The sequence below is a fragment of the Peromyscus eremicus genome, chromosome 7 (assembly GCF_949786415.1).
Source record: "Peromyscus eremicus chromosome 7, PerEre_H2_v1, whole genome shotgun sequence".
In the NCBI taxonomy this organism is placed as follows: Eukaryota; Metazoa; Chordata; class Mammalia; order Rodentia; family Cricetidae; genus Peromyscus; species Peromyscus eremicus.
The window spans coordinates 62,346,185-62,371,406 of NC_081422.1; the positions used below are offsets into that span (position 1 = coordinate 62,346,185).

At 44.9% G+C, this 25,222-nt stretch overlaps 2 protein-coding genes across 2 annotated transcripts in view; one reads left to right on the forward strand and one right to left on the reverse strand.

Annotated features, from left to right (window-relative positions):
• Positions 1-7,323: 7,323 nt before the first annotated feature.
• Positions 7,324-8,443, reverse strand: LOC131914371 (C2 calcium-dependent domain-containing protein 4A-like). Its single transcript, XM_059266992.1, has one exon. It carries the CDS (start codon positions 8,441-8,443, stop codon positions 7,421-7,423), a length of 1,023 nt encoding a protein of 340 aa, XP_059122975.1. The 3' UTR covers positions 7,324-7,420.
• Positions 8,444-17,448: 9,005 nt separating this feature from the next.
• The window catches only part of Vps13c (vacuolar protein sorting 13 homolog C), a 152,753-nt gene continuing 144,979 nt past the window's right edge, over positions 17,449-25,222 (forward strand). The window contains exon 1 of the mRNA XM_059268181.1: positions 17,449-17,552. Coding sequence (XP_059124164.1) covers positions 17,453-17,552 — 100 coding nt within the window. The 5' untranslated portion in view covers positions 17,449-17,452. The remainder of the gene's footprint in view (positions 17,553-25,222) is intronic.

Genomic DNA, 25,222 nt, shown 5'->3' on the forward strand with positions numbered 1-25,222 from the left:
CGTGAAGACACAGCGATAGTGAACTCATAGAACCATGACCTTATATGTGGGTCACCAGACCTTCTGTGAAAACACAGCAATAATGAATGCACAGAAGATTCACAGAACCATGCATGACCTTATACGAGGGTCACCAGACCTTCTGAGAAGATATAGCAATAATAAATTCACAGAAGACTCACAGAACCATGACCTTACATGTGGGTCACCAGACCTACCGTGAAGATGTTGCCCAGCACCTATCAACTTAAACTTGAACCACTTCCACTCTTGCTATTGTATCCCTGCGGCCAAGCATTGTTATTTTGAAACACCACCAGTGATATTTCCCATTTCACCTTTAAAAACTTCCTCTTGCCTCAGCCTCTGCGGATTTACCCGCGGTTTGCTATGACATGGGTTGCCGCTGCTCGGCTATTCCCAAATAAATATTATCCTTTTGTGACTCTCTTCTCTGTTGCTCTAGGTTGACAGCATGGATCAGTGTTGTGTTACTAGAAAGTGGATTTAGTCCTGCTTCATGACACGTGGCAGAAGTCCTAGCACATGGGAGATCGAGGTGGGAGAATCAAGGAGTCAAGGTGATCCTTGGCTGCATAGTAAGTTTGAAGTCAGCCTGGATTACATGAGACCATGAGATTCTGTCTCAGGAGGAAAAAAAAGTGGGTTATGTTTAGTTATAATTCATACTACATGCACACACAGGCATGGGAAACTCCTAGGAAAATTATATAGTTGAAAAATTAGAAATATAGTTGAAATGCTAAGAGGGAAGAGAAAAATAATCATATACGTGCTTAATTAAAATCCGAGACTGGAGGAAAAGAGAGAAAGGGGGCGGGGAGAAATGGCAAACAGAAGAAATAGAAAACAGTTCGGACAGGTGCACACATAAAAGAATCTCGGCATTTCCATTCAATGGTCATCTTCAGCAGTCTGAAAGAACATACCGTCGATATGGGAAATGGCATGGATACACTGCATAGCAACCCATGGAACAGGAGCCACACCTACCAAAAAGAATACTCTGCTTTTCCATTCACACAAAATCCCATAAGTGCAAAGTCATTTACGGTAATAGAAAGCAGATGAGCAGCTTCTTGGGGTGGGAGAGAGGCAGTAAGAGGAGGAGGAAAACAAGGCTCATCAGGAACATCAAGAAGCTGTTAGGAGCAATGGGTTCATCATCTTGTTGAGGACCCAGGTTCAGTTCCCAGCACTCACATCAAGCAGCTAGCTCACAACCACCTGTAACTCCAGCTCCAGGGGATCTGGCGCCCTCTTCTGGCTTCTGTGAGTAACTGCGTACATGTGGTGTACATACAGACATGTAAAACTGGACATACAGATATATGGACAATATAGAGGGTAGGATGGGGAAAAAAGTGTGCTCATGTTTCTTGCTGGGCTCTAGCTGCATGGGATAAAGCTTAGTCCTGCCTCTGTGGCTTCAATGTTTTCATATGCTCAAAGAAAACTTTCTAGACAACAAAGTAATATACCAGTTTGTTTTGTTTTTGTTTTTGATTTTTTTTTTGAGACGAGGTTTCTCTCTGTGTAGCTTTGGAGTCTATCCTGGAACTCTCTCTCTGTAGACCAGGCTGGCCTCGAACTCACAGATGCCTCTGCCTTCCAAATGCTGGGATTAAAGGCGTGCACCACCACCACCTGGCAATATGCCAGTTCAAATGACTTTCGTTGAGTAAAAATTTAAAAACCACTGCTTTGGTTTTGGTTTTGTTTTTTTATAAAATGTTTTTTCTTTCCTCATACATACCAACCCCTGTTCCCCCTCCCTCCTCTTCTCCTGCTCCTCCCCCCACCCTAACCCCCCCCACCCCATTCCCTCCTCATAGAGGGTAAGACCTCCCTTGAAAATTGCTGCTTTGTTACTTCATTTTACAAAGACAATGCATGCATTTAACTCCCCAAATAGGAGCTTAGGTGTGACTTGAACCTGACCAAAAGATGACTTGCATCTGATTTTTCTTTTACACTTCACCTCAGCGATTTATAGCAGTTCCCAGGGCCTAGGTGAGGACACTAGATGTGGGCAGAGCCTCTTGAAATACAAGGAAAAAGTGGCCCATAGGTGATCTCCGTGATATTGAAGCAAGAGACGTAGAGAAGATTAAAAGGTGTCCGAATTTGTTCAGGCGCATGCAACTGGAGTCCGTGGGATCTGCGCAGTCACATTCTACCAAGGGTAGCTATGAATGGACGCAAGACGGTAAACTTAATGGAAAACATGACTGGTTTGGATAACTTGGTTGTGCATTTCTTGAGTATGGATGCTGTAGAAGACAATGCCATTTCAAAATGTCTACACATCAGCTAGGTGATCCATTTCAAGGTACCACTTTCCCAGGGAGTCTACTAATACCCCGGCACTAGTTGGAAGTATTCCCAGTTGAATCCTGATCTATAAAGAAGATCTTCTGCCCCCAGACTTGTAAAGTCAATGTAAAACAAACAGGAAATTAATCTGAAATCTCCTACTGTGCTTATAAAGCCAGCTTTTACAATTTTTTGGCATGGACATAGCAAAATTTCATGAGCTATGAATTATTATGGGCCTATAACAGCCATGGCATCAATTTAAAAGAAGGATACACTCTGCTCAAACTTTGGGGGACATTAGTGGGTGTATCAGTCACTTTTCTCGTTGTTGTTACTGAATGCCTGACCAAAACAACCGAAGGAAGGAAGGACCGTTGGTCTCCTAGACACATGGTACAGTTCGTCATGGTGGGGAATCACGGACGCAGGAGGCTGAAGCAGCAGCTCACATCGCTTCCTCATTCAGGAAGTGAAGAGAGATGAAAGCTGGCGCTAAGCCCATCTTCTTCTTTCCATTTGGATCCCAGCCCTGAGAAGGCTGCTGCCCTCAGTTCAGGTGGGCCTCCCCACCTTAATGAACCTAATCCAGAAGCTCCCTCACAGACCTGCTCACAGCTTGGTCCTGTAGGTGAGTATTGCTCCTGTCAAGTGGACCAATCAATATAAACCATCAGGATGGGTAAATAGTACAATTTTTTTCTTTCCTTTCTTGTTTTCATTTTATGTTTTTTTTTTTCTTAAATGGCAAATATGTTCTTTGTGAGCTTCTAGTTCCCCAACCACTGTTTGGGCTAAGTATTCTCGTAGCTTGTATGTGTGTGTCTGCGTATCCATGTGCACCACATGTATGAAGGTGTCCGCACAGCTCAGAAAAGGACATCGGATCCCCAGGAGTTGGAGTTACAGATGGTTATGAGACCATTGGTGTAGGTGCTGGGAACTGAACCCAGCAAGAGCAGCAAGTTCTTTTAATCCCTGAGCCATCTCTCCAGCCCCAGAGCAAGGCTACAGAAGGTTTCTGAAACTAACAAGCCACTGTCACCATGCACACAGCCCTTTACAAAATACTTGGCTAATACATGCAACCAACTGTGCACTGAAATACTGTTTCAATTGCCTCTGTACTAGTAATGCAGATGTTTTTCTTGTTATAATTCCCTGCACAACACATGTAAAATCTACTTAGCGCATTCACACTGTTAGGTATGATAAACAACTTACACATGATTTAGATGAGTGTTTGAGAGGACGTGCATAAGCTGTATGCAAATAATAAAACAATGTATCATTTTGTATAATGGACTTGGAGCACCTGAATATTTTGACATCTGTACTGACCCAAAAACCAACCTCTGGGGATATCAAAGAACTGCTGTACTAGGGCAAAATTAGTTGTGATCTCTCTCCTCTCTCTCTCTCTCTCTCTCTCTCTCTCTCTCTCTCTCTCTCTCTCTCTCCTCTCTCTCTCTCCTCCTCTCCTCTCTCCCTCCCTCCCTCCCTCCCTCCCTCCCTTTTCCCCTCCCTCCTCTCTCCTTTTAATACAGGTTCTTATTAAGTAGCTCAAGCTGGACTTGAACTTGTGGGGATTTTCTGGATTCTGCCATCTGAGGGCCGAGATTATAAACGTGCACCATCGAGCTCTCCCTTTTTCATTTGAAAGCTGTTTTTTACACCTTTTCTATCATTCATTTTTAGTTATGTTTTTATTTGGGGATTTTTACTACAATCTGATATTAATAAGCAACTTCAAGGACATCCGGTTCTGAGCCAGCTGTGGTGACAAATGCCCATAATTCCAGGACTTGGGAGGTGGAGGCAGGAGAATCAGAAGTTCAAAGTCATCTTTGGCTACACAACTAGTTTGAGATGGCCAGACTGGACTACAGGAGACACTAGAAAGAAAGAAAGAAAGAAAGAAAGAAAGAAAGAAAGAAAGAAAGAAAGAAAGAAAGAAAGAAAGAAAGAAAGAAAGAAAGAAAGAAAGAGGGAGGGAGGGAGGGAAGGAGAGAGGAAGGAAGGAAGGAAGGAAGGAAGGAAGGAAGGAAGGAAGGAAGGAAAAGAAAACTGAATTTAGGATTACCTAAAATGGTCTAACAAGGTGAGAGCCACAAGCAAACCCTGGAGCACTCCACTAGAGGGCAGCAAGCACAAACCAAGCTTAACTTCACCAAGAAAAGATGGATGGTAGAGCAAAAATATATATTACAAATATGATTTCTTAAATGTAATTCAGATTAATTTAACGATGTGAAATAAATGTAAGCAAAAATATTTCCCTTTTTGGAATTAGTAGTGTGGGAGTTCTCTAGATTAAAAGACAAAAGAATTAGTTCTGGCTTTAACTCTTACAGTAATGTGATTTGAAGCAATCTACTATTTGCCATTCTGATCCACTCTTAAGACATTATACAGTTGCACAAAATGATACTTAAAGTTCTTTTTCAAACTGGAATTATGTAATTCAGTTATTTATTTTAAAAAAAATTATATTACAGTCTTTTAGAAATCCTTCTGAATACAGTCTTGGACTTTCGGTCAACCATAACTTTAATTGATGGAGATTCTGGTTTAGAAGTACCCACTAGGATTTCTTGGAGAATTGAGGACCTTCAAATACATTAATTTACCTTTTGTGGGGAAAATTACTTAATAAGTGACATGCTTCTAATCTAGCAAGGACAGAGATGGCAGTGCTATCTAGAATAAGGACTGGCTATACCTTGACTAATGGTGTAAAGAAAACAGAAACCACAGCAACATGTCATGGAGATAAGTTGTTTTCACTTTCTATTTTCATCTTAGGAGACCTCTAAAGTCACGAAAAAGTTTATGCATTAAAAAAAACAGCTGGAGTTGGGCAGTGGTGGCACAGGCCTTCAATTCCAGCACTGTGGGGGCAGAGGCAGGCAGATCTCTGTTGAGTTTGAGGCCATCCTGTTCTACAGAGTGAGTTCTAGGACATCCAGGGTTACACAGAGAAACCCTATTTTGAAAAACCAAAAACCAACCAACCAACCAAACAAACAAACAAAAAAACCAAACCCAAACCAAATCAAACCAAACAAAAAACAAAATACACCACTACCACCACCACCGCCACCACCACAAAAACAATTGGCTTGAAGGGTGAGAATATTGTAAACAGGGAAAAGGGGCATGAGTCAGACAAGAGCTACTGTTATGCCATCACTCAGGTGGCCCGCAAGAGCAAGGTTTTGGAAGCAGGTGCTTTAGACTGTGTCCATAACTTTCCAATGGTTGCTGTTGTAAATCCCCACCATAGTAACCTGTATTCAGTTTGAGATGTACCAGAAAGGGAAACTCTTCTAAATAGCAGTCTTCACAAGCACCCATGGTTAAAACTACCAAGTTAAGTGGCAACAGAAACCATTTCTAAGTCCAGTTTGGTAATGTAGCCACAGTTTACACCGAATTGTATATTTTAATGTCTTCTGCCCTTGCTTAGGATATGTTTTCCACTTACATGAACACAAAAGGAAGGAGTAAACCAGCTGGGTAGTGAGTATGAGGGATGAAGGAAACTCATTCTCAAGACACAGGAAAGCTTACGAGAAGCCAGAGGTAGAACACTGTCCTGTGTGCTCTCCAGACTGCTGGCCCTGGCATGTTAGCTTGACCTGAGTTAGTGAAATTGGGGTTCTGGACCCTGTGGGTCTGAGGCAGGTTAGCGTTCGCCTCAGCCTCGGACTGATGTCATTAACATTCATTCATCCACACTACTATTTCCACCAGTCTGCTTTCCCTGATGAAAGTAAGGAATATGATTTCAAACTCGGGGCCATGTTCAGACAAGTTGCAAAATCTCATCACATTCAGAGGATGAGCATTTTGTTTATTTTTTTCATGCAGGGTCTCGTGTAGCTTATGCTGGCTTTTAACTCCCTATGTAGCCGAGGATGGCCTTGAACTTCTCATGCATCTGCTTCCAGTACTGAGATTACAGGTATGAGTTAATAGGACCTAAGGTTTGTGCAGCTCTGGGGATAGAACCTGGGGTGTTGTACATGCCAGGCAAGCACTGTACCAACTGAGCTATACCCCAATTCCCACACAAGCATTTTAGTGAGTGAAATACTGATGCCTTGACTTCTCTTTACTCTATGCCTCATCTGCACGATGGGGATGGTAGTGCCTTCTATCTAGGGCTGCTCTCCAAACGAAACAAGTTAAAACCTGTAAAGCTATTATGACTGTTACTTAAATATTAAAATGATTTCCACATCTTTATTGTATTCCTAGCTTGGATGGAGCTTAGGATATGAGTGGAGTCCCTGCTTGGAGTCATTTCTACCTGGCCTTTTATTAAAAATGATTTAACTATGTTATTTATATTGTGTTGGGAGGAGGTCATGCCAGAGGAAAACTTGCAGGGATTTTTCCTCTCCATCATGTAGGTCTCACAGTCCTATCTAGATTCTAATTCAGGTGATGAGGTGTAGTGGCAAACACTTTCTACCCACTCAGCAATCTTACTAGACCCTGGCCCTTCTTATGCAACATCTTAATGCGTCAGAAGTAACTGACACTATAAGTCTCAAAAGATACCATGAAATGAATGAACTTATAAAACGAGGCTGATCTAATACTGCATGAAGTTAACTATCTTTCAGTTCAAGTGTGTGATACATATGAAATACAATCGCTGTCTACAGTGCGAAACACTGCTCAACACTACCCCACTGCTCAACCGAAATTTCAAGGTGTCTGCCCACACAAAAATAAGTTACATCTGTTACTGTGATAATCTAGGATCATCTCTGCCAGGACTGGATTGAAACAAAGCCCTGATTAGAAAAATGAAGACATGTTTATTTTGTACAAATGGCTAATCCATGTCCAAGAGCCAAGAGGTTGTGAGTGTGCCAGGATAAGGCGACTCTCAGGGTTCAAGAGTTGGGAGTGTCTCAGAGCCAAGCGACGTTGAAGGGTTCAAGAGCCAAGAGGCTGTGAGTGTTCCAGGACCAAAAGCTAAGACTGTCTCCAAGTGTCCCAGGGCCAAGAGTGTGAGCATCTCCGGGCCAAGCGACCTTCAGTGTCCATGGCCCCACGGAATCAGGGCTCAGAGCAGCAGCAGCGAGCCCAGCAGCAGCTCACCCTGGCCCAGCGGCCTTCCACGCTCCAGCCCGCGGCCCTTGCTCTCAGCCTTGATGCGCACGGCCAGGAGGCGCAGCTGCTCCTCCGAGAGCCCATCGAAGCAGCAGTCCTGGTCCAGGGCGGCCTTGCGGCTGCGGCGGAAAACGCTGGCGCGCTGCTGGCCCGACGGCCGCAGCACCAGGCTGAGGCGGCAGCCCAGGGCTCGGGGTTCGAGCGCGGCGGCCGGACCCTCAGCGCGCAGCAGGCGGAGGCGGAGACACGCGCTGCGCGGACAGTACTCGGCGGCCAGGCGCAGCGTGCAATCCCCGCGGCCCAGAGCCACGCTGGCCTCGGCTTGCAGGCGCTCCGGGCGTGGGCCCGCAGGGACCGGGGGCGCGCAGGAGGCGGCGCTGTCATGCTTGTCGCGGGAGGACGGAGAGCACGCGCTGGCCCGACCTCGAGGGGCCCGCAGCGCGCGGCTCAGCAGCCCATCGGGGACGCGCAGGAGGCGGTGTCTACGGGGAGCAGGAGTGGGCGGCAGGACCCGGGAGGCATCTAGGTTACGAGGCGCAGGGCGCGGGGCGTCCGGGACTCGGCGCGGACTTGCATAGGTGTGCGCGCGGCGGCGAAGTCCGGGTCGAGGGACCAGGGCGCCTGGGTGGCCGAGGAAGAGCGACTCCTTTCGGCGTGTGTGCGGGCTCTCGAGCAGCGCGCAGAAGCCGTAGGCGGTGCGTGCGCGGGGCAGGTGCGGCAGCGAGAGCGCGGCTTGTGAGCGCGGGTCCCAGTCGGTGCGACCCGCGTGGTCGTCCGTCTCCGCGTCCGCAGCACAGGCATCACGTAGCGCAGCCCAGGTCGTGCTAGGCTCCAGTCTTGGTGGGATGCAGAACTCTGGGATGCGGTCAGGAGTGAGCACGTTTACGCACGCAGCGGACGATCGCGCTTTGGTGCGGCGGACGCGTCCGGGGAGAAACCCGTCTCGGTTCCGCAGGAGCCGCTCCAGGCACCACATCTAGCCGCTGGTCTTGGAACCCGGTGATCCTGTTTGGGGCTGCCTGCAATATTCAAACGCACACCTGTCAGAGGCAGCCTGGAGGAAAGCGGGAATTCCGCCCCCCCTTTTTTTTCGACTTCGTCCTGTCCAGACCCCTACAAGGTAAAATGCATCTGTCACCTCCGTTGCAAACTGTTTTCAGAGTTTGAAAAACGGTCGTTTATCACCCGCCCCGTTTCCAATCGGCTGTCATGTAGATTTGCAGCTTGCTGCAGTCTTCTCTATCCTCCCTTACTGGCCCTGCTACCTTTGTCTTCTAACTTTAGCCTCTGTCCCTGGTGCCAAAAGGTGCTTTGATTTGTGCATTTGTGCATCCTGACACCTCAAAAGTCTAATATCACTCCAGTCAGCGAGAACACACACACACACACACACACACACACACACACACACACACACACACGCACACACACACAGAAAAGGTGACTCCTTTCAAAGAGCTTCAGGCCACTCAGGTCTCACAGCCTGGAGGGAATTGGGTTCCCAGTTCATATACCTGGTGTTCGGAGTCAGATGGTTTTCAAACCCAAGAGACGCTGAGAAATTCAAAGCGCGCGCGGCGAGGTTGATTGCTGGTGCTCCAGGACAGCCGGTCAGGGCTTTTATACAGGCTGTGGCAGCGCTGCCTGGTAACCTGACGCCTGGCCCTCCCAGGTCCCTCTGCCACGTGGATGGATTTGCTGATCTGATCCCACAGCCGGCTCTTCTGCTGCTGTTGGAGTCATTCTCCTCCAAAACCCTGAACAAGTTTGTTTCCTCACATGCAAAATAGGATTAAGTCTGGACCATGTCGCAGTCCTTGTGATGACGGAGGAACAAAACGAACCGGAGCACACAGAAGCACTCTGTATGCACCATTCGAAAGAAGCCAGAAATCGGGTTTGTCTTACCAATGACCTTTCTCATATCCAACCTTCTTTGCTGCCTAGTGTTGAAAGTTCTTCACTTCCTGCATTCAGTTCTGATTTTAGAGGTCCTTTCTCTGTTGATTTTAAATCACTCTGGGTTGGTGTGTGTGTGTGGGGGGTATGGGGTTCCGGAAACGTTCCATATTTGTCTTGGGTGGGGTTACAGGGGTGTATTCCTATGTAAAGAAATCATCTAGTGTACACTTAAGATTATATATATGTCCACAACCTTCTTAAGCGGGGTGCTAATTTTTAATTAGAGAAATATACTTCATACGTCCAGCCGTTGGCATCATCCTTTGGAGACACACACCATATCTGGCCTTTGGAGACTGTGTCCCTCTGAGACCCCTATCCTTTCTCTTGAAAACTGGTGTTTATCCTTTAAGAGAGTTGCTTGCAGCTTGAGTTGAAAGATATCCTGAGATATTTCAATTAGAGTTTGGACACAGGACATTTCTAAGGTGCTGCTTTGCAAATGAATGGTCTCTCCAAGCAGTGTTGAATGAATTAAGTTGAATTCAAACAAAGGGGGCTTCAGTTTGAGGCATATCGTGTGTTTTGCATCCAGGACATACAGACAATGTGCTAGATAACTTCATCCTGGAGTTGTCACAGGGGCCTTAGGAATCGGATTATCCATGTTATATAAACAAAAAATAGCACTTCAGAGGTTAAATAACTTACCCATAGTCATCAAGGACAGGAAACGAAAGGAATGCACACTAATGAGTAATGAGTTATTGGGGGGGATTAAGGCATGTTATTATGCAGTGTGTGTATGTAACATAGTAAACGCTAAAGACACTGAAGTAGTGAATATCAATATTGTTATTAACATTGACAGTGGGAACACTGACAGTAGTTAAGAAGATTGGGTCTGAAATGACATATTTTGATTCTAGAACAGTAGCTTACTATGAGCAAGTTACTGAATGTTTCTGAGCCTTGGTATCCAACGTAAAGACCACAATAATACATACCATAGGTTTGCCCTTGGATAAAATAGGTAACCAAAAGAATTAGGTTCAACATTGGACCTAATGTGCACAGTTTCAGTGGTTGTGTCTGTTGTTATTAGAGTAATTACTCCTTACTTCATTCATGTGTGTAAAGCAGAATTTACAAAATGCTTCCTGGGTTTTAACCGCCATGAGAGATACACGAATCTTGGCTGTACCAGATCCTATCAGCTTATGTACAACTCCTAGAAGAGGAAGGAGATGGTAAAGTTGAAATATTTGAATTCCATCTAGCTAGGGCAGTAGTGAAAAGGAAAAATGTAAAAATATTTTGTTTTTAATATGTGTATATGCACATGAATGTATGCACACACACTTATGCACATGCATGTAGATGCCCCAACAGGCCAGAAGAAGGTGATGAACCCCCTGGATCTGAAATTATAGGCAACTGTGAGCTGGGAACCAAACTTGGGTCTTTTACAAGTGCATCTAGTGCTTTTAGCCACAGAACCATCTCTCTAACTTCAAGGGACTTTGGATTCTATTTTACATTTAGTCTAATAGGGATAATTGGAGCGGGTTCCTGTGTTTACCGTGTCCGTGACTAGCTTCTCCTTCATTTTATAAACTCTATTCCGGGCTCAAATTCTTGAACCAGGGCTCAGTCTATGAGAGTAATTATATACTCAAAGGTCATGCGTATATGTTCAAACTCATTTTTCCCCCTATAGGGAATGTGCTGCCGATTTAGTGAGATCCCAGACACTGGTTAAAATGACAAGTACTATAAGAACTCAGTCTGAGAAATTGTGAATCAAGGTCACTAACCTGTTGAACCCAGCTTGTAAAACGGAAGCTGCCAAAGCTGTGGCGTAGACTGCTGTCAGGGTAAAGATATTCTTGTGAGTTCTCTGGGAAGACAGCACATGCTGGCTAGCAGTTAGCTGTTGTCACTGTTATCATGCTGAAATTCTTGAAAAACATCTCTCTGCTCAGCCAAGCAAAGCCGGCTTGTTTTATTTTTATTAACAGTTCACCTTCTTTAGTAACACCTCGAAAGCATTTCCTGTCTAACGTTTCTTGAAAACAACAGAGACGTGCTCTCACAGGCCAATCCTCTGGGACCACAATAAGTCTCATGTTTTACTTTTAACACGGAAGCATGAGCCTACCCAGTACTTGCGAGGTTGGTGTAATCTGGTCCAGCCAGATGCCCAGAACATACGAATCTACGCAGAAGAAGGCTGTGTTCATTCTGAGTTCATATCTGTAGCCATGGGGATATCTCGAGTTGGAGCTGTGAAAAGAACATAAACAGGCTGAACACCATTGTGGCAGGAGGTACACTCCGAGTAAATGGAGACTGAATTTACTTAAAAATAGATGTATTAAAGATGACTGGCAGGGGTTGGGTAATGGGTTCAAGTTAGAGAGGAGACCTGTTCTAGTGGTCTGTGGCACAGCAGGGCGAAGTTAACAGTATTGTGTTGTACATAACTGAAAATTCCTGGACAAGACTTTGAATGCATTAGCCATGCAGGCAAATACAGGCTTAACGTGATGACTATGTTCATTGTCTTTATCAGGACGTTTCTTGATAGATAGACAAACCCCAAATCACATTGGGCCATACCTAGCAAGATGAACAATTTGTCTGTGTCAGTACATAAAGCCTTAGAGATTATTGGCTGATGCTCTGAGTGACGCCTCTCATTCAACCCGGGAAAGCATAGAGTAAAGCACCTGTTGGCTTTAGCTTTATAGCCTTTAACTTGTGGAACACCGGGTGAGCCCCTGGATTCTCTCCGGTCTTCAGTGTCTTCTGTTAATTTGGGTGGTTAGATTAACCAGATGTTCTGTCAGCTTCCTTGCTATGCTGTCTCCTGCTTTTCACTGGCTTAGCCTCCCCATCAGTCTGTGAGTGTGTGTGTGTGTGTGTGTGTGTGTGTGTGTGTGTGTGTGTGCGCGTGTGTGTGTGTGTGTGTGTGTGCGCGCGCGTGTGTGTGTGTGTGTGTGTGTGTGTGTGTGTGTGCGCGTGTGTGTGTGCGCGCGCTTCCACTCCCACTCAGGTATCACATGCTTGGGTGCACATGTGGAAACCAGAGACAACCTAAGGTGTTCTTAACCTCATTAGTTCTGGTTTAAAAGCATGTAATAACTGCAGTCACTACAGTGGTCATTTTCTTTAGCTAGCCCGGGCTTCCAATTTACCTCCCCTATAAGGACTGTACTTGGGGTGCTGACAGTTTTTTAATTTTTAAAATTATTATTATTTTATTTTATGTGTGTCTGCCTGTGTGCATTTCTGTGCCTCCCACGTGTGCAGTACCCACAGAGGCTGGAAGAGATCATCATATCCCTTGGAACTGGAGTTACAGATGGGAGCATCGATGTAGGTGCTGGAAATTGAATCTGGGTCCTCTGGAAGAGCAACCGATTCTCTTAACCACTGAGCCATCTGTCCAGCCCCTGATGGTGTTTCTTGACATTAGTCATGCTTGTCTTAAAATGGGATGGGGAAGAGTACGGCGGTGGAAATGATGTAGATGTAGTACTCATATATGAGGCTAAGTTTTTTCTCCTTATTTATTTATTGAGATTATAAGTACAACATTTCTCCCTTCTCTTTCCTCCCTCCAAACCCTCCTATATACCATCTTAATTCTCCCTCAAATTCATGGCCTCTTTTTCATCAATTGTTATTGCATGCATATATGTATATTTATATGATTATGTATATTATGCATATGTATGTATCTTCCTAAATATAATCTGTTCAGTCCTTATAATGTTATTGGTATGTATGCTTTCAGGGCTGACTGTTTGGCACTGGACAACCGGTGGTGTGTTCTTCCCTGGGGAAGGCCACCTCTCCTGCTCTCAGTGTTTTTCAGTTGCCTGTGTAGTGTTGAGGCCTTGTGGGATTTTCTCTGTCCAGTTTGGTATCAGAAATTCTTTTAAAAAACAAAGTGGGATTTTTAAAGAAATGTGGAGTATTTGGAGGATTACTGGAGGCACAAAGCGAGCCATCACATGCACACAGCCATCATCACATGCACACAGCCATCATCACATGCACACAGCCAGCCATCATCACATGCACACAGCCAGCCATCACATGCACACAGCCAGCCATCACATGCACACAGCCATCATCACATGCACACAGCCATCATCACATGCACACAGCCATCATCACATGCACACAGCCATCATCACATGCACACAGCCATCATCACATGCACACAGTCATCATCACATGCACACAGCCATCATCACATGCACACAGCCATCATCACATGCACACAGTCATCATCACATGCACACAGCCATCATCACATGCACACAGCCATCATCACATGCACACAGCCATCATCACATGCACACAGCCATCATCAAATGCACACAGCCATCATCACATGCACACAGCCATCACATGCACACAGCCATCATCACATGCACACAGCCATCACATGCACACAGCCATCATCACATGCACACAGCCATCATCACATGCACACAGCCATCACATGCACACAGCCATCATCACATGCACACAGCCATCATCACATGCACACAGCCATCATCACATGCACACAGCCATCATCAAATGCACACAGCCATCATCACATGCACACAGCCATCATCAAATGCACACAGCCATCATCACATGCACACAGCCATCACATGCACACAGCCATCATCACATGCACACAGCCATCATCACATGCACACAGCCAGCCATCACATGCACACAGCCATCATCACATGCACACAGCCATCATCACATGCACACAGCCATCATCACATGCACACAGTCAGCCATCACATGCACACAGCCATCATCACATGCACACAGCCATCATCACATGCACACAGCCAGCCATCATCACATGCGCACAGCCAGCCATCATCACATGCACACAGCCATCATCACATGCACACAGCCATCATCACATGCACACAGCCAGCCATCATCACATGCACACAGCCAGCCATCACATGCACACAGCCAGCCATCACATGCACACAGCCATCACATGCACACAGCCATCATCACATGCACACAGCCATCATCACATGCACACAGCCATCATCACATGCACACAGTCATCATCACATGCACACAGCCATCATCACATGCACACAGCCATCATCACATGCACACAGCCATCATCACATGCACACAGTCAGCCATCACATGCACACAGCCATCATCACATGCACACAGCCATCATCACATGCACACAGCCATCATCACATGCACACAGCCATCATCACATGCACACAGCCAGCCATCACATGCACACAGCCAGCCATCACATGCACACAGCCATGATCACATGCACATAACCATCATCACATGCACACAGCCATGATCACATGCACATAACCATCATCACATGCACATAGCCAGCCATCACACCTCCAAACAAGCTCAGAGTGGAAAATGTCGAATTTTCAAAGCTCTTGTTAGTACGGAATAACATTATTTGCACTAAAATGTTTGAATTCTCTACTTTAAGTAATTTTATTCTGCTAGTAGCCTTTAAAGGAGATCAAAGAATGACTGATAGTCTAGTGGTGATTAAATTGTATAATTATTGACAGAGGAAAGGGTGGTAGTGTTCAGAGAAGGAAATTAGTAACTCCTATGTGGTTTGGAGGGAGTTACTTAGCATTCCAAACTTAAATTTCGATTACATTTTTCTCTAATAAGTTTCTATTAAAATTATTTAACTCACAAATTGTTAGTGAGAAATTACAGGAAGATGACTACTAATGACAGATTTCCTGAGATACAAGTTAAAAAAATAACAAAACAGAATTAAGCTTATAAGAGCATATTTATACATTCTTTCAAAACTGTGAAGTGCTGTTGAGCTGCAGGGAATGTGTAGTGGAGGGTCAGTGTTGCCCACACCTCTCACAAGGTTGCACTTGACTCACTGGACTACAGCATGCTGCTGTGTCCTCTTTCCTGGTCTCACTGTTTTCCAAACACTCTTGTGTCGTTTTTTGTTGCTTTTTTATTGCATACCCCTTATCAACAGCAACAGGCGCTGTTTCTTTAAACAACTCAGTGACTAGTCAGTAGGATGGAAGCAGGGAGAGGGAGGGCTTAGGAGGGGTTGGAGTTACTTCTGCTGCTGTGATAAAATCCCATGAAAGCAACTCAAGGGAGCAGGGGTCGTTTTGGCTTATGGCTCAAGGCATTAGGAATTTAAAGCAGTTAGTCACATGGCACCCATGATCAATGTGAGAGAGAGAGAGAGAGAGAGAGAGAGAGAGAGAGAGAGAGAGAGAGAGAGAGACAGAGAGAGACAGAGACACAGGGAGACAGAGATAGAGACAGAATGACAGAGACAGACAGAGACAGAGACACAGAGAGACAGACAGACACACACACACACACACACACACACACACACACACACACACACACAGAGAGAGAGAGAGAGAGAGAGAGAGAGAGAGAGAGAGAGAGAGGCAGAGTGAGTCAGTCTTGTGCTCAACTCTTTCTTCTTTTTATATAGTTCAAGATCCCCCCCCCCCCAGGAATGGTATCTCAGGAAGCAGGCTTTCCCATCACACAGGTGATTCTCTATCTTATCAAGTTGACAACTGAGATTAGCCATCCCAAGGGGTGTGATTAGAAAGAGTTTGTGGGGTTGGGGGAAGGCTGGAGAGATGGCTCAGCAGTTAAGAGCACAAACTGTTCTTCTAGAGGACCTGGGTTCAATTCCCAGCACCCACATGACGGTTCACAACTGTCTATGATTCTAGTTCCAGGGGATCCAACACCTCTGGCAAAACACCAATGCACACAAAATAAAAATAATAATAAAAAAAAAACGAGTTTGGGGACAGATTGAAGAGAGTGTTCTAGATGCTGGGAGCTGTTGGATAAGACTGAAGAGTGTGTTATAAATACCAGGTTATTATTTTTTAGTAGGTGACTAACTGATTCATCTGTGCTTTGGGAAAGTGACCTCTGGTGTCAGTCTGAAGAACAGATTAAAGAAAAGAAAAAGCCCGGAGGCCAGTGGGACCAGTTAGTAGTGACCAGTGAGCGGGGACAAGGGAGACAGAAGAATTAAGGAAACCATCAGTATAGAGCAGGCAGATTTGCTGTTCATTAGTTATACATAGGGAAGCTGGGAGGGTCTGGGTTTAGTCTGATGAGCAAGGAAAAACAAGTGGTTAAGGATTTATTTTATGTGGTAAGAATGGAAGACTGAAGTAGGTCTTTGTCAGTTACTGGTTAGCACTGTTTTTGTTTTTCTTCGTATTTTCCCTATTATTTATTTATTTGACAGTGTCTCATTGTGTAGCTCTGAATGGTCTGGAATTCATTAGGTAGGCTAGGCTGGCCTTGAACTCACAGAGATCTGCCTCCCTCTTAGTGCTGGGACTAAAGATGTTTGTCACCAGGCCCAGTCTTAATTTTTAAATTTTATTTATCCATTTATGTATGTATGTATGTATGTATGTATGTATGTATTTATTGAGACAGGGTCTTACTATGTAGCCTTGGCTTTCTGTCTGTGTGTTTGTGTGCATGCCAGGCATAATGGGAGTGTGGAGATCAGAACAACTTGAGGGTATCTGTGCTCTCCTTTCTTCGTTGATCCTCAGGATTTGAACATCAGGCTTGGCAGCAAGCACCTTTACCCTCGGGGCCATCTCACCAGTCCATTTCATTACTTTAAAAAAATATATATATATATAAAGCCTCCTCTGGCTTTGAACTGGCTGTGTAGCCATGAACCCTCCTACTTCTGTCTCCCCAGTGCTGGGATAAGAGGCGTGCCCTACGTGGACTGGATTACGAGAGGATGGGGACTCGAACGCACAACTTCGTGCAGGAGGAGCGCCACACCGCCTCGCCCCAGGCCTCACTCTCGCTTTCTCTCTCATCAGCCCCGGGTAACAGCGGGGGAGGCGGTGGGGGCAGGACGCCTGCGCACTGGCGGCGGCGTCGCGCACGCGCGGCGCGGGGCGGGCCGCCGCTGTCAGTCTCGGCGCGCGCCACCGCCTTCCCCTGCGCGCTGCGTTCCGGCTCCGCCCTCTCCCGCCTCCTGGTCCCCGCCATGGTGCTGGAGTCGGTGGTCGCAGACTTGCTGAACCGCTTCCTAGGGGACTACGTGGAGAACCTGAACAAGTCCCAGCTAAAGCTGGGCATCTGGGGCGGTAAGCGCGGCGCCAAGGCCGGCCGGCGTGGGAGCGGGGGCCGCGCATGGTGGAGCCTGGGGACCCCAGGGACCCCCGCTGGGCATGCCCCTGTGGTCGACATCCCTTGCGCAGGGGCATCGCGCTGCTAAGCGGTCCGCTTGAACCCCTCAGTAGAAAGCAAGGGGAAAAAATATATATAATTATTTACCTCAGCGGCGGATGTCTGAGTGCGGCTCACGCTCCCCACAGTGCCAGCATATCTCCCCTTGCATCTCAGCCCCAGGACCAGGCTTCCTTCTCAGTTGGGTCCCGAGACCCGGAAGGTGGGATGGGCAGGGATGACAGTGAGAAAAGAGGCTTGCCTGCCCCCAAGGCATGACTCTTTAACTCAGGGATTCCTACCTTGAGCCACTTCCTCGTTCGACCATGGGCCCTGCATTTTTTTTTTTTTTGTTTTGAATTAGACATCCAAGCCATTGGCCGAAGGAGTCCTTAATTAGGGTTGTCTGCTTGGGGTGCAAGTGCGGGAAGACCTGCCAAGGTTTTTATCCTGGGGATTAGGGGTAGACGAGTCTTGTGATTGTAGTCTACTTCAGCATTCTTCACTAAACTTGCATTTGGGAGGGTGGCTCAGTGGCAGTATGCCTGCCTCAAGCCTCCTCAGCACCGCAGGATACCAGCACCGATGGGGTGTTTGGGGACGTGGGGAGTACTTTTATGTATTTACTAATTTACTGTCAGGCTTGGGAATTTTGTCAGTTTGGGGAGAAGATTAAATAACAACAGCCAACTTAAATGAACAGAACTGCTTTTAATTGTTAGCGATTTTAGTATAGGCTTGCACTGTCTGGTTGGCATTTGCCAAAGGAGAAGTTAGCTATTCGGTATTTGAAATGTGGTTCCATGCTCCGAGTATAAAATACACTGGATTTTGAAGATGAGCATTACTCCTAATGGAGTACCAAAAAGAAAAAAAAAAAGTATCTCAGTTATGTTGGCCACGTGTTAAAATGGTATCTGAGTGGATTTGGTTAAATACATTATTAAAATTCAAGACCATCATCAGCTGCAAAGTCAGTTTATGTTGAGGTTATAAGAAACATAATCCTGAAGCTAAAATGGATAGGCTGTTCCCATCTGCTCTGCCAGGCTTATTTATCACTACTACCTACCATTAGCAATTACAAAGGATCTTCACGTCGTGTCTGTCACAAACCCTGGCTCCTAAAGTTAGTGATTACAGAGAGGCATCCTGTTTTTATTGGGCAATGCTGTCACAGAGCTATGACTTGTCCCCCGAATTGTGGAGGAGCTTGTTTTATTTTAAAAATAGGTTTCTGCTCATTTATTTTTATGATTCTCCCCCAAATAAAGACTTTGGATCCCCATTCCTGCTACATGATGCAAAAAGAAAAGTTTTTAAAAGGAGTTAAGTGTCTAGAGCCTTCTGTAGAAAAAGAGAGGTCAAGTGTTTCTTTGGAATTCTTGCAATAATGTCATTTATTAAAGAATAACATTTGAAATTGGAAAAAAAGTACTTCAGATCAATGTGAACGCTGATAGAGAAAGCCCATAGTTGTAGGCCTGCTGGTGTGTTGGACAAGCGATTTACTCTATGGACCTTTGTTTCTTCAACTTTGGTAGAGAGTGTGTTTGTATGGTCTTAAGAGTTGAAATCACACCTGATAAGATGATGTTCCCAGGTAGCCATTACTCAGGTTTTAGCAGTTGCTTGTCCTGTGTTTAGGTCTTTTAAAAAGGAAATAAAATGTTTGGGTACAGTTGCAGATTCCTTCACCTACCAAATCTTATTCACTTTTAGCAGTGGAAGTTGGACATGCTAGCATTGAGGGCCCTTCCAGTGTCAATATTCACTCTGTAAACAGGTTTGACAGTGAACACAGTCCGGAGATTTCCAGCTTCTTCACAGCTGACTTTAAGTGTTACAGTGCTGTGTCTCACCTCCTGCCTCACTGTCTCGTAGTGAAATCTAGGAATGGAGACTTCTTTAGCCTGTTTTCTGATGGAATTTAGTTTGTGGTGCTGGGGCTCAAACTCCAGGCCTCGATGCTGCCCACTGAGATGCTGTGAGGAGCTATACCCTCAGCTTCGTTTTCTTTTCTTTTTTAGAATAAAATACTCTTGTCAGTAGTCTGCACTAACTGTGCAGTGCACCTGAGCGGATACATGGGTTTCTCTCACTGGCTGTCCCGGGAACAGTCAGCAATGGAATTTTGTCTGCTCACAGCTCAGCTCGTGTAAAGTTTCACTAATGGTTCCTGGAAGTCATGTGCTTAGTAGTTGTTGCTCAACAAGTTGTCTTTTAGCCCTGATTCTCCTTCAAACAGAAATAAGATAAGTTGTCTGAGTTGACTGTTACTCTGACAATAAGGCTGGAGAAATTCGTATTAACCTTTTATGGGGGGGTTAATATCAAATGGGACTATTAATGAAATCGTTGATAAGATATCCATGGTATTTAAGATATCCATGGTATTGACAAAGCTTTTCAAGAAAATTTGAAAATTATATATATCGTCCTATTTGAAAACTATATGTGTGCTAGCAGACAAAATTTATGTGTCACTGATTTTTTTCCTTCAAGTTTTGCCTGTTCAAAGGGTTCTTCTTGTAGAAGTTTCACATATTTAGTCTTTTTGTTCTTTGGAGACTAGGTTGGTAAATCTTAACTGGCATGTGAGACTAGCCCAAAGCAGTAGTTCAGTGTCAGGGTGGGAGGGCTGTTCGGCAGTGCCTAAAATGCTTTTGGTTGAGCAGGCGTGTATTAGATAGATCCTAGGGCTACTGCTAAAAACATCCAGCAGTGTGAGAGATGGACAGTCTCTAACAAAGGGTTGTCCAGCCCTGCGTAGTAGTTGAGGAACTGGTCTAAGGTGAAAATGGAGATTGTCTCTTGCATGTAATGAGACCTATAGGGTAGAAAGATTTTAGTAAGGAGTAAAAGAGGATCTAGAGAAAGTACGTTACCCTGAAGAAATTTCTAACAAGAGAAACAGGTATCTTAAACGACTGACATGTATCATGTCTGTAAAAGTGCATCTTTGCTTGGATGTGCCCAGGGGGTTTTGAGAATCAAAATATGGTGTTACCATAGTTTGAAAAACATTGTACTGGGCCTATGAGACATCCACACAATGAGAGCCACAATGAAGAAGAAAACTGTAGCTTGAAAAGACGAAGGAAGAGTTATTAGAAAGGCTAGAATCAGGTTATATATTCTGGATATTGCTTTTAAATGGAAGAAAAAGCAAGGCCAGCCGGATGGCTCAGTGGTTAAGTCTGCTTGCTGCCAAGCCTGAATATCAGAGTTCACTCCCTGGGATGCACATGGTAGGAGAGAACCGGCTCTTATATGTTCTCCTCCGACCTCCACAATCACATGTGCTTCCCAATATATAAATAAAGTAGTAATTTTTTAACTGAAGAAACAAAACCAATAATAATAATAATAATAATAATAATAATAATAATAATAATAATAATAAACTTCAGAGGGACATAAAGGCCATTTCTTCAAAGATTAATGCCAAACAATTCTTAAATATTTTGAAAGTGGTTTAGGCAAAATGCCTTTTAAAAACTTGCTGCTGTAGAAACAGGCCTCAGTTACTCACTAGTTATAGGATCCAGGAGAAAAACATTTTAATTCTCTAAGCCTCAGTTTCCTGATCTGTAAAGAGAACATACAACACTCAGTGTCTGTGATGGAAGTCTAAGAAAGTCCTTTGTACCTGTTAGTGATGGGTGGTAATGGTGGGTGGGACAGGCTGCTGTTGCATTTTCTGAAGCATGCTTCCTCTAACATAGTACATCTGCTAACATCATACATGCTTGTAAATATATTTTATCCAACTCCCCCCCCCCCCCCCCCGATTCTTAAAAAGCAAGGAAACTTTTTGCAGTTGGTTTTATACTTGACAGTGCTTGAGTTTTCTGTAGCAGTGTGTAGGGCAGCCTTCAAAGGCTCAGACATATGCCTGGTGGGCAGGTACTGCCAGATGAGAATGTTTATCTAGGCTTTTGATCCCCACAAACTGGTACCAGCAGATAAATTACACAGCCCTTAGCTGTTTGAGAGGTATCCAGGATTTAATTGTTTTAAGAGTAACATGTTTCTAAAACTGGGTGTCGAAATGTCAGATCTTTTGTAACTTGAGTTCAGCAGGAATGTTGCAATGTAGGATCTGCCAATTTGATATTTCAAAGTTATTTCCTGTGGAGGACCAGGAACAGCCTCCATTTCAGCTTCTGTGGCTCTCACTTCCCTTAAACCAGTGGACTAACCCCTAGACATGGTGTGTAGGATTCCAGGGGTGGCTGTGGTGCCCAGGGACAGGAACCAGGGTGTAGTGTACACAAAGTTCACAACCCTGTAAGCCAGGCTCAGGGGTGCAGTTTCAGGTCCTGTCCTTCTTCCCTGTCAGCCCACAGTTATGGGTGGCGTTCCTGTTTCAAATACTGGGGACTAAATCATAGATTCTGAACTTTATTTTCCAGTATTTGGAATGTTTGTAAGTGTATAATGTGATTTCTTGGGGATGACATCCATGTTAGCATAAAATTCAATTTTATTTCATACACATATCGTGCATATAGCCTACAATTATTCTCGGCATGCTGCGTTTTGATGGTAGTGTGCCATGTAAGATTGGGTGTGTATGTTTTCTGTCTGTGGTAACAAGTCAGCACCCAAAGAGTTTGGATTCGGGAGCGTTTTAGATTTTAGATTAGTGATGCTTAGCTTGTCTTGCTGGCAGAGAGCAGCCCGTGGAAGGAAATTGAGCACTGGGCACACACCAAGGATGAGGAAACGGGACAGGAAGTTAATCTTCCATCAGGTGTAGGGCTTTTGGCAGGTCACCGAGGGGAAGCCATTTGTTTCTTCTCTGCCAATGAATGAGGTGAGCAGCGGGTCTTCTCTGACTGTAAGCACCTGTGGGTTGAGCAAGGCTGGAGCGGCCTGAGCCGCCCTTGGGTAAGTGCTGCTGCCCTGTCTGCAGCCAGTGTGAGGCATGCTGGTCCAGTGCACAGTTGTTCTGTCTTTCCTTCTTCCTCCCAGACCGATGGTGAAGAGCCAGTCACAGAATGTGATAAGATAAAGAAGCCACATCTACTATAGGATGGCCAAGCAGGGTGCTAGAGGGCAGTCGGAGAAAGACAGAAAAACAAAACAAAACAAAACAAAAAAAACAGGCGTTTGATTTATTTTTACTTTCTTTAGCCTCATTATATAAAACACCGTAGTGTCTAAGTATTTCTAAACCCATTGAAGGAGTGTTTTTATTTTTTTAAGAATTTTATTTTATTTCATGTAAGTGTTTTGACTGCATGTATGTGTCTGAACCATGTTCCTGCGGTGCCCATGGAGGCCAGACGTGGGTGTCTGATTTTCTGGAACTGGACTTAGGGATGGTTGTGAGCCACCATGTGGGTGGTGGGACCTGAACTTGGGTCCCCAGTAAGAGCAGTGAGTGCTCTTAACCACTGAGCCATCATGTCCTCAGCCCCAGAGGGAGATCCCCCCCCCCCACTTTCCTTAGTCAACGTTTGGTATAGTAGAGGCAACATTAGCTTATCTTGTATCACATAAAATTAACAACAAAAAATGCATTAGAGTAGGATAACATATCAAAGTGGTGCTTGAAAAGCTAAGTGGGATACACCTTCCCATGTATTTCAATAGCATCATCATTAGTTAAAAATCCGCTCTTTTTCTAGAAATAGAGCTGGAGGTTGGAGCTTTGAAACCATTTGCTAGGAAGCTGTGCAGAGTGCCTTGGGTTTCGGGCTCTGTGGTGTTTGAAAGGAGAAAGCCTTGGTGACATCACAGCTCTCTGTTTTTCTCTGCCAAGACTTCTTGTTTCATCAGGAGACTGGAAAGTAAGAGCTAGTTACTTCCTTTTTCCTGCACAGCAAACCTCAGCGGAAACAATCTGGGTTGGTTCAGTTTGGAGTCAGATAGTTCGAATCATTTGGAATGAATTGGTACAATATTTCCTTCGGTATCTGTGACAACATGAGTCATTAAAATAAATTGATTCATGCTTTTGCAGACTGCTTAGTGGTTGAGCTCATTTGCTTGGGAGATGAGCGTCAGTAAACATTTGATACGAATGCTGTAGATACATCAAAGAAATCTCGAAAAGTCACATAGCACTCACTATATAGGTGTTTGTCATTGTTTTAGGACATGTGGCTAGATTAGGGCCTGGTGTTTTTATTTCTTGCCATTTCTGTTGTTGTGTCAGAGTTTGGATGAATCTTTATGTTTTATATTAAGAACTGACCAGGGAATCAGGAGACACAGGCTCTATTCTTAGTACAGTGGCACAGTCATTTTATAACCTTGGAGAAACCACCCCATGTGCTCAACCACCGGCTTCTTCATGTGACCATGTGAAGGGGGTGGGGTGAGATCTTCGTGGTCCTGGAGTAGTTCTGGAATGTAGCCTGGGAACCCTTTTAGAGATAAGGTCTAGCATGGTCATCTGCAGTGCCATTTCCTGTGTCCCCGAGGAACTGTCTCTTCCGGTGTTCCTGCTGTAATCCTCTGACTCCACCCTTTTCACTTCTTTCTGGATTTTTCTATAACCCGTACAATGTAGAGACCCAGAGTGCCACCAACAGGCCTCTCAGGGCAGAGTCTGGTTATTGCTTGGTGAACGAAGCAGATTTCTCCGGTGGGATTGGACCCTCTACCTGTTCTACTCTGCTGTCTGGCAGAGACCATGGTGTGCTGAAACATGGCATTGAGTATCAAAAGACCGAGTGTTGGCTTTTCCATGTGTAGGTCACCGTGGTGTTCACAGGCCTTTTATTTAGCCTCAAGAAACCTGTTTCTCTTTCTTGATGTGTACCACCTGCCTCCTGTCTGTGAGGGTCCGGATATGCAACACATCTGAGTATAGATTTTGAAATATTAATTGATGGCCTCATTCGAGTTCTTTCTGTCCTGTAGTTATGTGCATTCTAAGGCAATTAAGCCACTGTTTCTTGAGTACCAGTGAGGAAGGACACTGGTACTCATAATTCAGTTCATAATTGTGTTGGGGATTTATATAAACTTAAGTGCTAAGTACTGTAAGGGAGATACAGCCTAAGCCTCTGTGAAAACCTAGAGATGATTTCTGCTTGAAAGTATTTTTCCTTTCTATTTGTTTTTTGAGACAGTCTTATGTAGCCCAGGCCAGTCTCAAACTCCCTATGTAGCCAAGGATGACCTAGGACTTTCGATGCCCATGCCTTTGTTCAGTATTGAAATTACAGGTGTGTGCCAGCACACCAGATCTGTGTTTGCTGCTTGCGATAGAACCAGAACTTCATGCATGCTAGGCAAGCACTCTGTTTAGTAATTGAGCTGCGTCCTCACCCTTTTTGTTCCTTAGTCATGTAGCCCAGGTCTCCTTGAGCTCACAGTGTAGCTCAGGCTGCCTTTGCTGTCCTGATCCTCTTGCCTCTACCTCTTGTTCTCCCTCTACCTGGGAGAACAGGCATGTGTCACCAGACCCGGAGCAACACTGTGTTTTCTCTGTTTACTTTGTAGATGACTACGTGTTTAAAAGCTATTCTTGGACTTAGAACTTAGGCAAGCCTGTTCCACGTTAGGAGAGTTCCATTGGATTTAAAAAATAAATTGAGTGTTTGCATGTATGTGTGTGCACTGTGTG